The following is a 14,094-nucleotide window of genomic DNA, read 5'->3' as shown; positions in this document are numbered from 1 at the left end:
CTTTCTTTTGTCTCTACACTTTCTCTTTTTTTATGTCTCCTAACTCGATCTCCATTTTTTACTGAGTTTCTTTTTTAAGTTAAAAGAGAAAATAAATATTTTTATAGAATCTCTATCCATTTCATCTACTCCTGCACTTCAGTTTTGGGCAGATGAAATGGATGAAAAGAGAGTTATAGAAAGAAAAGAAAAGGAAGAAAAATTATTTTTGGGAAGATAAAATGGATGGAAGGTTGTTGTTCATCAGAATCTGGAGTCTGGAAGATAGATAAACCCGGGGCTGCATGGAAAATGAGTAAAGTGATTTACTTCTTGACACGTAACACTGATATATATATATATATATATATATATATATATATATATATATATATATATATATATTCCAGTTCAGTACACATAAATATCAATGTTGCTTCAATGAATTACTACAACTTCCTTTGAAATCTAGACACATGGTTATGGTTACCCTTCACTTCTTGCCTCAGAGTATAGTAATTATAGCATTTAACTTACCCAACCACAATCCATTATTACACTGAATTCATCTCAACTACCCAAATAAGCACCACCCACATGCCCCTTCTGCCTGCACTGCACCCCATAGACACATAGTCCCATAGCCTTCTCCCAATATATAAGCCCAACCCTAAACCCACCACATAGTAGTTTCTCAAAACACATCACACCTTCAAACCCGAACCCTAACCCTAGAAGAAAGAAAAAAACCCACAACACACAATCAGTACTACCAACTATGGTTTTTGTCATGGCTAGTTTGCAAACTAGGGTTTTCTTGATGGCCCTTCTGTGCCTGCTGGCTCTTGGTGCAACCATTATTCCAATGGCACAAGGGGAAGTGTCATGTGGCCAAGTTGTGAGTAACCTGACCCCATGCATCTCCTATGTGCTATATGGTGGAGCCACGGTTCCTGCACAGTGCTGCAATGGGATCAGGAACCTCTATGGCATGGCTCAGACCAAACCAGATCGCCAAGCTGTTTGCAACTGCATCAAGAACGCTGTTAGGAACAGTGGCTTCACCTACTCTCACTTCAATCTCAACCTTGCTGCTAACCTTCCCAAGAACTGTGGGGTTAACATTCCCTACCAGATCAGCCCCGACACAGACTGCACCAGGTACTTGTTATAATGTTATAATTATAGTATATGCTCAAATTAGTATTTTGCTTAAACTATCGTGGTTTTTTTTTCTGGGGTTAACATCAGGAACCAAAACTTAACTTTTATATTTTAAGTTTTATTTTCTATTAAATCTTGTTCAGTTTTAAGTTTTTTCAGGTACTAATGTTTGTTTCTATACAGTTTTTTGTGACAGATTATCATTGTCAGAAAGTTTTTATAACAGGAAAAAAAAGCTGTCAGAAAGTTTTTATATCAGTTTTACACACCATCAGAAAGTTTTGTGGTATTAAAAAGAATCAAAACTTAACTCTTATGTAAGTTTAGAAATTAAACTAAAGTTTACAATTTTTTCATGTAGGGACTAAATTGATGGTTTTCAGGTATAAGATTAAAATTTAAAATGAAGCAACTATAAAGACAATAAGTGAATAATCAATATAACCAATTATTTTTTGATTTGCATCTTTTCAATGTGTGTGATGAGTCTTTTATTTTTCTGATGCAGGGTGCAGTGAGGTTGGTGCATGATGTTTATGTTAGCAGTGTTAGAATAAGAGGCCACGTGACACGACAAGGGACTGGCTAGAAATTGCTTTTTTAAGGCTCTTGTACTAGTGCTCTTGTATTATGTCTGTGGTTATATATATATATATTATATAGTGTGTAACTGAGGTCATGGTGCTGCTTGTGTAGCATGCTTAATATGTAGGCTTTAGTATAAGATCATATGAAGTTATGGGAAGAAACATATGGTTGTGTAAGCTGTAGTTGTCACTTATTTAATGATATGAGCAATTTGGGAAATACAATTTCAGAGCCTTATTACACATGATTTATTAATTATCGTACCTTGTGAGTGATACGTCTATTTTTTTGTTCCTTGACTTAAAGTGCTATTATAGGGAAAGTGAGGTTTCAAAACTATCGACATAATTAATATTTAATGAAAAACTTTGGATCAAAATTTGGGGAGTACTCATCTTAGCTAATTCAGATAAGTTTTTAAATCATAATAAGCTCACCTTACTATCATCAGCATGAATTTGAGAATTAGGTTCAAGTGGTTGGTCAAATTAATTGGTTCGACTTGAAACTAGACCAACTGCAAAATTGTATTAAGGACTTTCTCATCAGTTTTATGTGTGTGTGGTCTCCAAATTGATTGTGACATGGGGATGTAAAATGAGAGGGAAAATCAATGGCTCTGATCACCTTTGGCAAAACGCATAACACACGGCATCGAGAATCTCTGATCTCAATCAATTTTGACTCTTAAACGTAGTTTAATAATTAATTATATTACTTTTCGTTTTCGAATATACTCATTCGTGCCAAAATATCAAAATATATATAATTAATTCTATTTCTCAATATATCATTTTTTTTTCTATTTTTCAATGTATCACCGTTACTAGCTAGTTCTTATTTGAAAACCAAAACCACGCTTATCATTCATCATAGCCTTGCTCAAAAAAATTACTCCTTCCAAATTTGAATATAAGCCAAAAAAAAAATCTTGACTTTAATTATAAACAAATCCCAACTAAATTTATTTCATTTAACGAGTCTATCACTAAAATACCATTCATTTAATAGGGATTTTAATTTTAATAACTCCATTTTTTATATCAAATTTCAATAAATGACACTTTAGAAAGAAAAAAAAAACCTTATTTTTTAATTAATATTGATACAATTAATTATTATTAACCAACTTTCAATAGTTTTTTTCTTATATTCAAATTGGAAGCGAGTATCGTTTATCAGTATATGACTAATACCAATATCGTTTATCAACCGACCTTTCCTACCCATCTCAACACATCCACAATACAAATTCCTTTCAGACGCAACCTTCACAAACTTCACCTGATCCTCACCAAAAACAACGAAATAAATCCTTAACAAACAAATACATACACTTCAAACAAACCGTAGAATTGAACCACCGAAACCATAAACACAAACAGAGCGACTATGACAGTATGTCCCTACACCAAAACACAGAAAAATCCCTTTCAAACCCTTCATGCACAGCCATGAAACAGAAGCCTCTGCCCAGCCATGAAAAACACCACACCAAGAAGATGTGCCCCGCCACAACAAAGATACCAACGGCTATTGAATTACATTCATCAAACCAGGACACCTTCAACCCCCGCATGCCACTGCTGATTTCTTCCTGTTCAAGCCAAGCCTATAGCCTCTGTCATTACCAAGGTACGCTAAAGTTGCAAGGGCTAGTTGTGGACTTACTGATAAAAAAGACAGAATGAACTAAGCAAAGATTACAGTGGCTCGTTGTTAGGCCTCATAATGCTCATGAAAAGAAAAGGATAACTATATACCATTTGAACTCCAACATCTTGTGTTTGGAGAAGTAGATGTGTTATCTGCTACATAATATACAACAAAGAAGAACATGAATAGTTCTGTTTCCCTGGTATGAATATCATGGTTTCACTTAAAAAGAAACCTCTTAATACTACCCACACCTAATTTAGAATGAATCATGTTTGTTTACCTTAACAATATATATACACACTTGATTACCCACAATCCTATACTTTGCGGAAGAACTGGGGTTGATCAATGTTGTGGCTGCAGCAAGGTCTGAAGGCTTGTTTGGGTGTCACAGCCCTAGCTCTATAAGCAGCTAGTTAAGTTATGGTGAAATTCAAGGATAGCATGTTTACTCAGTTGCATTAGATTCGAAATCCAAAACATGTCTATCAATCCGATCTGCAAAATCACTTATTGACAGTCTTAAAATTCTGTTTTCTTCTCTCAACAAGTCCAGCTCTTTCTTCAACTCAGCGTTCTGCTCTTCAAATCGGGTATTTGATAAAATCTGTGTACGGAGAAGTTCATTTTCCTCCATTACTTGGTCTATTTTCATCTTCAATTCAGTGTTTTTCACTTCTAACATGACATTCTTCTTTCTTATATCATCCTGCTAATCAAAGTTAATTTTATATATGATGTCTTAATGTGGAAAAGAAAAGGTAAAGATCGATAATCTATGACAAGACCCAAAAGATTAAGGTAGAATGAAATCTCACATCATAAAAACTCAGCACAGGGGGAGTATCCTCCACTATGAGTTTTTCACCATTGAACTCCTGATCTCCACCTACTTTGTCAGCAGTGGGGGTATCCTCAACTAGCACTTCCAGGTTTTCAAGATTCATTTCTTGCTCTCTACATACTTTGTCACAAATGGAATCCGGGGGAGTATCCTCCACTATGAGTTTTTCACTGTTGACCTCTTCATCTCCACTTACTTCCTCAGCAATACTGGTAGCTGTAGGGGTATCCTCAACAACCACTGCCAGGTTTTCAAGATTCATTCCTTGCCCCCTACCTACTTTGTCACAAATGGTTAAATCTGGGGGAGTGTCCAACACTATCAGATTTTCAGGATTGATTTGCTCTCTATATTCTTCATCACAAGTGCTCGACTTTGTGGGAGTGTCCTCCACTACCTGATTCTCCAAATCATCCTCGTCCACTCCATGTACTTCTTTGTTGATACTAAGCTGTAACCCTGAATCTACATCAGGAACCTGCCAATGTCCAATCCTCAATCAATAGTGAGAACAAACAACCACATTCCTTCATGAGCATCGTAATAGAAGAAATACAACTATAAAAAATTGATTAATATTTAAACTTCAAACTAAAGATAACCATCAATTCATACATTCGAATTGATGACTTGAATTGAATACCAACAGTCCAACATTAAAATCGTGTCAAATAAGGTTTGGCTCAAAAGACAAGATCATCTTGACTCTCAAGTCTCAAGTTTTCTGTGGCTGGTGGCATGCACTAACCTTATAATGGAGCTACTCCTCCCATGAACTTTTAGGAGCAGGATCACCTGCAGTTCAAGCAGAAACTGCAGGCTCCTGCAGTTAAAACTTCAATCAAAGGGGCCCAAAAATTTTGAAGTTACATTTTGAATCATTAATTAATGCAAATAAATCATTTTTTATTGTGAGCATTTTCTGCATTTGAAAATTCCACTGTAAGCACCACAATCCAAACTTATATGCACCAGAAATTGAAATATATATATATATATATATAACTCACACTAGATGTTGAGCTTGTTGAACTGCTTTCTGGACTTTGAAGCTCTTTGTTGCCACCTAGCAACTCCAGTGCTTCTTTGATTACCTCTATTTGTAACTCTCCAGAAGTAGGTTGGAGTTTCCAAATCACCTGCACATAAATAGATATAGACAAAAGGAATTATAACCCACTTTTCCTTCCTCCATTTTTCAATCAGGACTTCAACGTGACAAATAAAACCAAGGTAACTGTCATCAATTCAAACACCAAATTCATTATCTGCAGATTCATACTAAAGCCAAAAAGACTGGAGAAGAGAAATGCTTTGATACTTCAATCATCCAATCCTCAAATAAGGACTGAATATTGCATAAAATGGCAGAATGTCAAGACAGACATATGTTCTCTCCACCTTCCATGTTATATGAGTTAGTAGTGACTATAAACTCAACATTCAACAGATTTGTAAGCAAGTTTCTAAGTTACCTGGTCATCATCCAGGTCTTTAAACCATGAAGTACCCCGCTTAGGTTTAGTATTATCCCATCGACACACACGAGGAAAGGTCAAATCATGATCTTGCACTTGTGGTCGCGCTGCTACATCAAAATGTTCATAGGACCATGTCTGCTTGCCATTGACAAAAATACAAAATTAAACTTAAATATTCTATCAAATAAGCATTTATAAATGACACTTTACAAGCATTGCCTCCAACACATCTTACCCATCCAAAAACTAATGCACACTCACGATCTTCTAGGCAACAAACAAATTGCATCCATGACCCATCATACATACATTTTACTTCCAAAACAAGACAATGCATATAACTTTTATAATCAATCTAAATATGAAAAAAAGACTCAAAAGAGAGAGAAAAACACAAATAAATCAAATCAACATCAATTTAGTCTTTGAGAATTTATTTACATTGATCATACTAACCTTCAACTATAATCCAGTTAAATTGATACTAACTAAAGCTATGTTTGGAAGTTGGTTCCCTAACCCCCAAAAGTACATTCAATGGAAAAGTAACAAAGGAGTTACTTCCATGAATGTATATTGAGCCCCCCTCTACCGGAGACCCACACACATGCTAAATTACTAAATATGTGGAGTTGGAGGACTACACTTCCTTCTTACACAAGTCAAATTTGTAAATAAGCACAAACTTTATAGATGAGCAAAATATAAATTTACTCAATAAATTAAAAATATAAAAAAAAAGCCACACATCTCACATATATGACCAAAAGAACAACATTGACGAATCATTATTTAAAACCCTCTTTATATTAGCAAGGTTCTAAATTGTGGTTATAGTTTCAGTGCAATTCTTGATATTGCAAAAAATTACGTACAAATGTGACAGATATGGCTGAAAGTGCAAACTCCCCAACCTTTGACATTGTAGCTGCAATTACGGTTGCAGACCATCTTTTCTTAAACCTTGATTATTAGTAGCATGTTTAGTTCCACATCTCATATAAGATTTTTCACATTTGCTAAGAACTAAGAAGCTAGTAGTTATAGTTTCTACATCCCAAACGTGATTTTTCATGTTAACTAAGAAGCTAGTAGTTATAGTTGTTGGAGTATTCCCCAACAATAGCTTCTACATCCCAAATGTGATTTTTCATGTTTACTAAGAAGCTAGTAGTTATAGCTTCTACATCCCATAAGTGATTTCTTACTTCTCAAAACATTTTCAAACACACATTGCTTCAAATTTAAAAAAGTCAATTTGCTTGTCGATAAATATATCAAGTAGTATCAACATTTACTTGCAGCTAATATTCTTCACATCAAACTATGACATATGGTGAAACAAACTTACTTGGAGAAAAATAAGACAACCTCCAACATACTGCACATTATTCTCTTTCCTCTTATCCAGCCACTGACACAAATCATCAACAACAACACCTCCCCAAGCAAACCCTGAAACCTCATCCAAATCCTCAAGAAACCGCAAGAACCGCGAATCCACCTTCCCATCGTTCGAAGCGAGAAACGTCCCAATTGTGTAGAGCAAGAAGCTCCTCACAAAATCCTCACTCACATCTTCCCCTATCGAATCTAACCTATTTTCCAGAAAACTCATCGCCACCTTCCTTTTTGTTTCCGTTGCTCCGTAAGATTCTTCCAATTCAGAGAACGGTTCCTCTTCGGTGAGATTCACGGGGTTACCGGCAACCGGCAGGCCCAGTATAAGAGCGGCGTCGAGAAGAGTCATCGGAATTTCTTCGCCGGAGCGTAGCACGAACGCGCGGCGCTCGCAGCTCCACGCGTCCATGAGCTCCGTGAGGAACACCTTGTTCAGCGTGTGGTTCGGAACGAGGAGAAGGTTCCCGAAGCCCGTTCTCAAAACCACCGATCTCTGCTCCGGTGTGAGCAGCTGCACGCGCTTCGCGTACGACCGCAGCGAAAATCGAGTGCTAAAAGGCTTCGGCTAAAAATATAAAAAAAAAGCGCGAAATTGAGACCTATATTGAAATTCAAATGAAATTGAAAGTGGAATTTTGGTTTTTTTTCTTTACCGGTTCTGGTCCTTCCGGAGGCTTTGAGAGACCGATGGCGGAGAGTCTGGTGGATTTTCTCATCGGAGAAAGGATATTCCGGCGGCGGCGACGGAGAGAAGAAGTGTTGAGAAGAAATGAATGAGACTGATAAAGAATGCATAGAGATGTGAATAGCAGCCAGCGAACAGAACGCTACTAACTACTAAGTGACAGTGGCAAGCTTTCAGGAGAAGCTTCAAAATTCGATAAGGCGCCAAAATAAATATAAAAAAAAATAATTTATCCATTTAACCTCAAATGTTTTTATATGTTTAAACTAAAAATGACAATATTGTTATAATTACTTAGCTTCAATATATTTTTACTTTTACAAATATGATTTTATTTTATCTTATTTTTTAAAATTTAATCTTTATAAAACTTTAAATTCACAAAATGATTTTTTTCACTATTTATTGATAATGTGATATTATTTGGTGTGAAATAATTGAATGCATAGCACTACTAATTGAAACACAACATAATTTTAAAACATTTTTTAAGAATGAATTTTTAAATTTTTATTTTAAAAGTGAAAATTATGATTTTAATTTTAAAAAAGAATTAGGATAAAAAAAATTGTCTCATCATCTGATCCAGTTTTTAAGTTTCATTTTTTTTAATTAAATAAATTTTTAAACTACATGCGGATAACATCTATTTCAGTTGTTTAGGTGCACGCATAAAGACTGTTTTTTTAGGTTAAATTTGATTTTTTATTTTTTTTAAAATAAAATGAGCATCTTATCTCTTTTAAGTTATCTTTTTTATCCTTATTTTCAATATAAACTGGTTTTTAATTGAAATAAGTAATAGTTAAAAATAAATTTACCACAATATAAATTATTTATCATAAGATATAAATCATAATTAATATGTCGAAATATATTTATTATTATAATTTTTAATGACAATATAATTTATATATTCATGCATAAAGACTTTGTTTTTTTGGTTAAATTTGATTTTTTATTTTTTTAAAAAAATGAGCATCTTATCTCTTTTAAGTTATCTTTTTTATCTTTATTTCTAATATAAATTTGTTTTTAATTGAAATAAGTAATAATTAAAAATAAATTTACTACAATATAAATTATTTATCAAGGAACGAGGGTTGTCCCTCATTTATATATTTTAATGTAAGATTACTGTTAGTCAACGCGGGATTTGGATTATTTTCAATAATGACAATATAATTTATATATTCAAATATATTTATTCTTTATAAATTTTAGTCATATAAAATAAAAAATTATTATATGCATTGTATGGGTTAAAATACTAGTATATATCGATATAAAAGTGATATCAAAATACAGTTAAATACTTTTCTTTTAACACTTTTTTTTTATTATTAGTTACTAGTAAAATTTGTTACAAACTATAAAAAAAATAGGAGTGAGACTCGTTAGTTTGAAGTTAGACTCATTATGCAAATTACTTATCTTATTAATATGACTAGTTGGTAAAAAATATTTAATGTTCGAATAATCATTTTTGCCCACAGAAAAAAATAAACAAAAGAAACTCAAACATAACTCATAATAGATGTTTTTGAAGCCTCCTTTATATATATGAGATGTCAACACAAGAGATAGAGAATTGATAAAGTTTAAAAATTATTTATCGGAATTGTAAAAATCTTTGAGTGTATATCTTAACTTAAGCTTGCAAATTTGTCATATGAGACACTAAAAGAGATTGTGAGTTTCATATTAAACCATTTTTTAAGTAATCTTGGTCGAAGCATGAAGATTATAAGGGGTGTTTGATTTAGTTATTTTTTATTTTCATTTTTATTAAAAATAAAAAATGATGATAGAAATGTGTTTGGTTGAATTTCTGTTTTCATTTTTGATGAAAATATTTTTTAAAACAAATCAAAATCTGGAAATAATAAAATTTAGTTTTCATTATTTTCAGTTGAAACTTGAAACCTCATTTTATATAAAATGAAAACATGATAGGAAAGAATGTAATTTTAAGGAAATTTAAAAATACATTTCCATTTGAAAACATATTTTCAGTGTTTTTATCTCTTGAAAGCAAAAAACAAGAAATCAAACTAAACATTTTTTCAAAATTCTAATTTTTTAAAAATAAAAACAATTTTCAAAAAATAAAAAAAAGAAATAAAAATGCAAATAAAACGCACCGTTGTTATTTGGGTTTTGTTTGGAGAGGAAAATGAATTGGATTCCACCATCCGTGTCTCCAGTCCCAAATTGCATCTCAGCCGTTTATTCAAATTTAGAAAACACAATTCGAAGATCAGGTGCCGTCCGATTTGTAACGGCCAAAAACACACGGATACTGATTTGTATCCGTCCGATCAATCTCCAACGCCTCCATCAGCACGCTATATATACCTATCATTACTTACTATTTGAACCTTTGGATTATATTCTTCAACACCTAAGTCCTTCGAGGTTAGAGATCTGTTTTGTGCTTTTGAAAATTTTAATGTTAGATTCTGCTTCTAATTTTATAACTTGTCTTAAGTTTCTTTGATTTCTTTGAATTAGGATTTGAGCATGGTTTAGGGTTTGTAACATGATTAAATCGATTTTCATTTCCATTATCTTTCTTTTTAGTTTCTGTTGATTTCCAAATCGGGTATAAAATATGAATCTGGGAGGAAAGAAAAACATTAAAATAACGAATTATCTCCACATTGTCTTTCTAAAATCAAACGTAGGATAAAAGAATTTTTTTTATGTAAGGATAAAAGATGTTTAATTTATCAAAGTTGGGATTAAGTAATTAAAGTAATATTAATAGAATATGGATTTAGTTGGAATATTTTAAACTGTTTTCTAATCATGAATTATATATAACTGAATATTCTTAATTTTATAATAATTAATTTAAAAGTAACAATATCTAGGATAACTTCTAATGAATTAACTAATTACTTAAAAGTTTTTACTAACAGTTTAACAAAATTAATCTCGTAGAATATAATTTAGCGTTTTTATGATTTGTCCTAGAACCATGGGAAAAAAATCATCATACACACTTATGTGGAAAATAATCGTTGTACACCTAAGATAGTATGTATACATGCACATAAGAAGAAAAGAGGATACGAAGAGAAGGAAAAAATGTGATAAAAATAATTATTAATGTAATGAAAAAATAAACATGAAAAATAAAATAGGATGTGTTAAAAGCTGTACAAGTTAAAAGTTAAAATTATATATAGATTTTTTTAGAAGTAAACATAAAGAGACATTGTATGTGCCATGAATAAATTTATAAGAAGTAAAGTATTTCGGTTATCCTTCACAATCATCTCTTTAGTCTTTATCAAATGGAATATTCATTTAAAAATGGAATATTTACTAAAAAAATTTACTAAAATGGAATATTTTTTAAATTTTTTTTATCAAATGAGATAAATTTTGAAAAAATATTCATTTAAAAATAAATCGTAAATTGAACCACGACTGTGTACATATAGGTCAGAAATAGATTTATAACTTCTAAAAAACAATAGATGAAAATAGGGAAAAAAAATGAAAGAATGATTTACACTAATTTAAGTGTATTTTTCTTGACATTATTTTGACATATTAATTGTATTTTATATTTTACGATACATAATTTATATTGTGCTAAATGTATTTTTAACTATTACTCATTTCAATTTCAATTAAAAACAAATTTATATTAGAAACAAGGATGAAAAAAGAAAACTTCAAAGAGATAAGATGCTAATTTTTTAAAAACAAAAAATCAAATTGAACCTTAAAAAAACAAAGCCTTTCATTTGTGCACCTAAAAAACTGAAATCGATGTTAGCCATTGAGATGAAAGGCTTAATTTAGCCTTCATTTTTTATCTCCAAATCCAATGATAACGGTATCAGAACTGCATGAACTGAACTGAAAGGGTGAAGAAGAAGAAGAACATTTAACGGTCTATTTCGTCTTTCTAGTTATTGGTTGGTGAGGACAACAATAACAGAATCAAGGTTTCCTGAAAAAGAAAAAAAAAACATCTTGGGTTTCTTCTTCCTTGGACTCCTCGAACATCCTCGGTGTCAATGGAAATCAATTCTCTATCACTCCCCTCTTGTCGTATGCCTTCTCTGCTAAAGGACTCTCGCAGCAGTGGTTCCCCTCAGCAACAAAACAAGGTTTTCAATTTTTCATCTTTCGACCACTTCTTTGATAATGTTATTATCATTTTGTTTTAATTATTATTATTATTATTATTATTATTATTTTGTGTATATAACAGTGGGAACGAGGTTTTAACCTAGGATGGCATATAAATTACCAAAATTCTAGAGTATTAGGTAGATACTCATGAGTTTTACTATTTTAATTAACCACAGTCAGTGCTTGATTGAATTACTTTTTCTTTTCAGAAAAAATGATTATCATCTTCACCTTATTAGAAGCATTTAAGAAAAATTAATTGACCCAAAAATGCTACTACCTCTTCCGTTCTTATATATGTTAGATTCTTTTTACATTATTGCTTTTTGTTTTATAAGATCATTTTTTAATTGTCTGGTGTATTAATCATTTTTACATGATAATTTTTAAAATGAAGGATACTTTTGGAGCAGTAGTATAAATTATTGTTAAATTTAGTATGATTAATTAAACTAACCACTTTTTTTTAAAGGGTGTGAATTAGTTGGAATGATATTATATATAGGGACAAAGGTAGGATTAGTTATGCATATTTAGCACAAGCCCATTTGTTTGTCTTACATTTGATCATGACTTCCGTTGTTCTCTGATATACATGCCCAGGAGAATGTTATTCACTTGGGACCATATTGTAAAATTATTTATGCCAACTATTATTTGAATTTTTGTAATGTTTTATGAGTTTAGTTTTGTTATATGGTTCGCATAAAGGTTTTTTACACCATCAACCAATTAATTAAGGTAATTATTACAAAGATTAGTGAATTTTATATGATTTTTTTTTTTTTTGTATTTGGGGATGCACTTGGAACAGCTAATCTGGTGGCAGAATGACAAAGGAGTAATCGGTGGTAAGGACAGCAGTGTAGATTGCTCTTCATTAGTTCAAAACTCTTGTAGGAAAAGAATGATTCATCAATCTGATGGGGTTTTTCATGATATGAATGTTGAAGGTTACATGCCAAAACAGACCTCTTTGTGTGTTTTGATGCTACATTACACAGAGAATGGCTTTTTTCCTCAAGCACAGACTGTATGGGAGCAGCTCCTAAATAGCTCTTTTGTTCCTTCTGTTCAATTCATTTCAAGATTATTTGATGCTTATGCAAAACATGGGAAATTCGATGAGGTGATCGATACCCTACGATATGTAGATATGAGGAATTTCAGTATTTTACCCGATGTTTACTCGTTGACCATATCTTGTTTTGGAAGAGAAGGACAGCTTGAGTTGATGGAAGATATGGCAAAGGAAATGGCTTCAAGAGGTATCCATATCTGTTCTAGAACTGCTAATGCTTTCCTTTTGTATTGTAGTATTTTTGGTTCTTTGAAAGAGATGGAGAATGCGTATGGCCGCCTTAAAAAATCTAGATTTCTGATAGAGAAGGGAGCGATTCGCGCTGTGGCCTCTGCGTATATAAAGGAGAGAAAATTCTACGAATTGGGTGAGTTCCTAAGAGATGTGGGTCTACATAGGAAAAACGTAGGAAACCTTTTGTGGAACCTAATGTTACTTTCTTATGCTGCCAATTTCAAGATGAAAAGCTTGCAGCGAGAATTTGTCAGAATGGTTGAATCTGGGTTCTGTCCGGATATTACGACCTTTAATATTCGTGCTCTGGCCTTCTCAAGGATGGCTTTGTTCTGGGACCTCCACCTTAGCATTGAACATATGGAACATGAGAAGGTCATGCCTGATCTAGTGACTTTTGGGTGTGTAGTTGATGCATACTTGGATAGAAGGCTTGGAAGAAACTTGGACTTTGCTCTAAACAAAATGAACTTGGATGATTCTCCGCGATTATTAACAGATCCTTTTGTGTATCAGGCCTTAGGTAAAGGGGACTTTCAAATGAGTTCTGAAGCATTTTTTGAGTTCAAGACACAGAGGAAATGGACTTACCGTGTTTTGATACAGAAGTATCTCAAGAAACATTATCGAAGGAACCATATATTTTGGAACTACTAATACATAGTTCCATTCAAATTCTAGGCAAGTAGTTAATTGGAATACTCTTTTACTGAATTGCTAGCAAAACAGTGCTGCATTCACTATGTAGTTGACTCGAAACGATACTTGATCTAAAAGTTTTTGATTTCGTTTATAAAAGTTTTTTTTTATAAGAGATTTAAAA

The 14,094-nt window shown here is 32.4% G+C and overlaps 3 protein-coding genes across 8 annotated transcripts; 2 read left to right on the top strand and 1 right to left on the bottom strand.

Moving 5' to 3' along the window:
• Positions 1-568: 568 nt before the first annotated feature.
• Positions 569-1,950, top strand: LOC100793733 (non-specific lipid-transfer protein 1). Its single transcript, XM_003522033.5, has 2 exons — positions 569-1,140; positions 1,652-1,950. Exons 1-2 carry the CDS (start codon positions 758-760, stop codon positions 1,659-1,661), a joined length of 393 nt encoding a protein of 130 aa, XP_003522081.1. The 5' UTR covers positions 569-757; the 3' UTR covers positions 1,662-1,950.
• Positions 1,951-3,469: 1,519 nt separating this feature from the next.
• Positions 3,470-7,983, bottom strand: LOC102659735 (uncharacterized). 2 transcript variants are annotated; one of them, XM_006576386.4, is made up of 6 exons: positions 7,770-7,983; positions 7,067-7,681; positions 5,710-5,850; positions 5,245-5,373; positions 4,209-4,712; positions 3,470-4,099 (listed from the first exon to the last, which is right to left on the bottom strand). In XM_006576386.4, the coding sequence occupies exons 1-6, from the start codon at positions 7,830-7,832 to the stop codon at positions 3,839-3,841; spliced, it is 1,713 nt and encodes a 570-aa protein (XP_006576449.1). In that variant the 5' UTR covers positions 7,833-7,983; the 3' UTR covers positions 3,470-3,838. The 2 variants fall into 2 exon arrangements, with proteins under 2 accessions (XP_006576449.1, XP_006576448.1); XM_006576385.4 differs by having other exon boundaries at positions 3,470-4,102; positions 7,770-7,974.
• A 2,194-nt stretch (positions 7,984-10,177) lies between these two features.
• LOC100791611 (pentatricopeptide repeat-containing protein) lies at positions 10,178-14,094 on the top strand. 5 transcript variants are annotated; one of them, NM_001255183.2, is made up of 5 exons: positions 10,187-10,219; positions 11,731-11,931; positions 12,771-12,807; positions 12,910-13,404; positions 13,497-14,094. In NM_001255183.2, exons 2-5 carry the CDS (start codon positions 11,839-11,841, stop codon positions 13,532-13,534), a joined length of 663 nt encoding a protein of 220 aa, NP_001242112.2. In that variant the 5' UTR covers positions 10,187-10,219; positions 11,731-11,838; the 3' UTR covers positions 13,535-14,094. The 5 variants fall into 5 exon arrangements, with proteins under 5 accessions (XP_040869734.1, XP_025983471.1, XP_014628858.1 ...); XM_041013800.1 differs by having other exon boundaries at positions 10,178-11,931; positions 13,497-14,064; XM_026127686.2 differs by having other exon boundaries at positions 10,178-11,931; positions 12,771-13,404; positions 13,497-14,064.

Source organism: Glycine max, chromosome 3 (genome assembly GCF_000004515.6).
Source record: "Glycine max cultivar Williams 82 chromosome 3, Glycine_max_v4.0, whole genome shotgun sequence".
Lineage (NCBI taxonomy): Eukaryota > Viridiplantae > Streptophyta > Magnoliopsida > Fabales > Fabaceae > Glycine > Glycine max.
The sequence above is the reverse complement of the archived record's forward strand: the minus strand, read 5'-3'. Positions and strand labels throughout refer to the sequence as shown.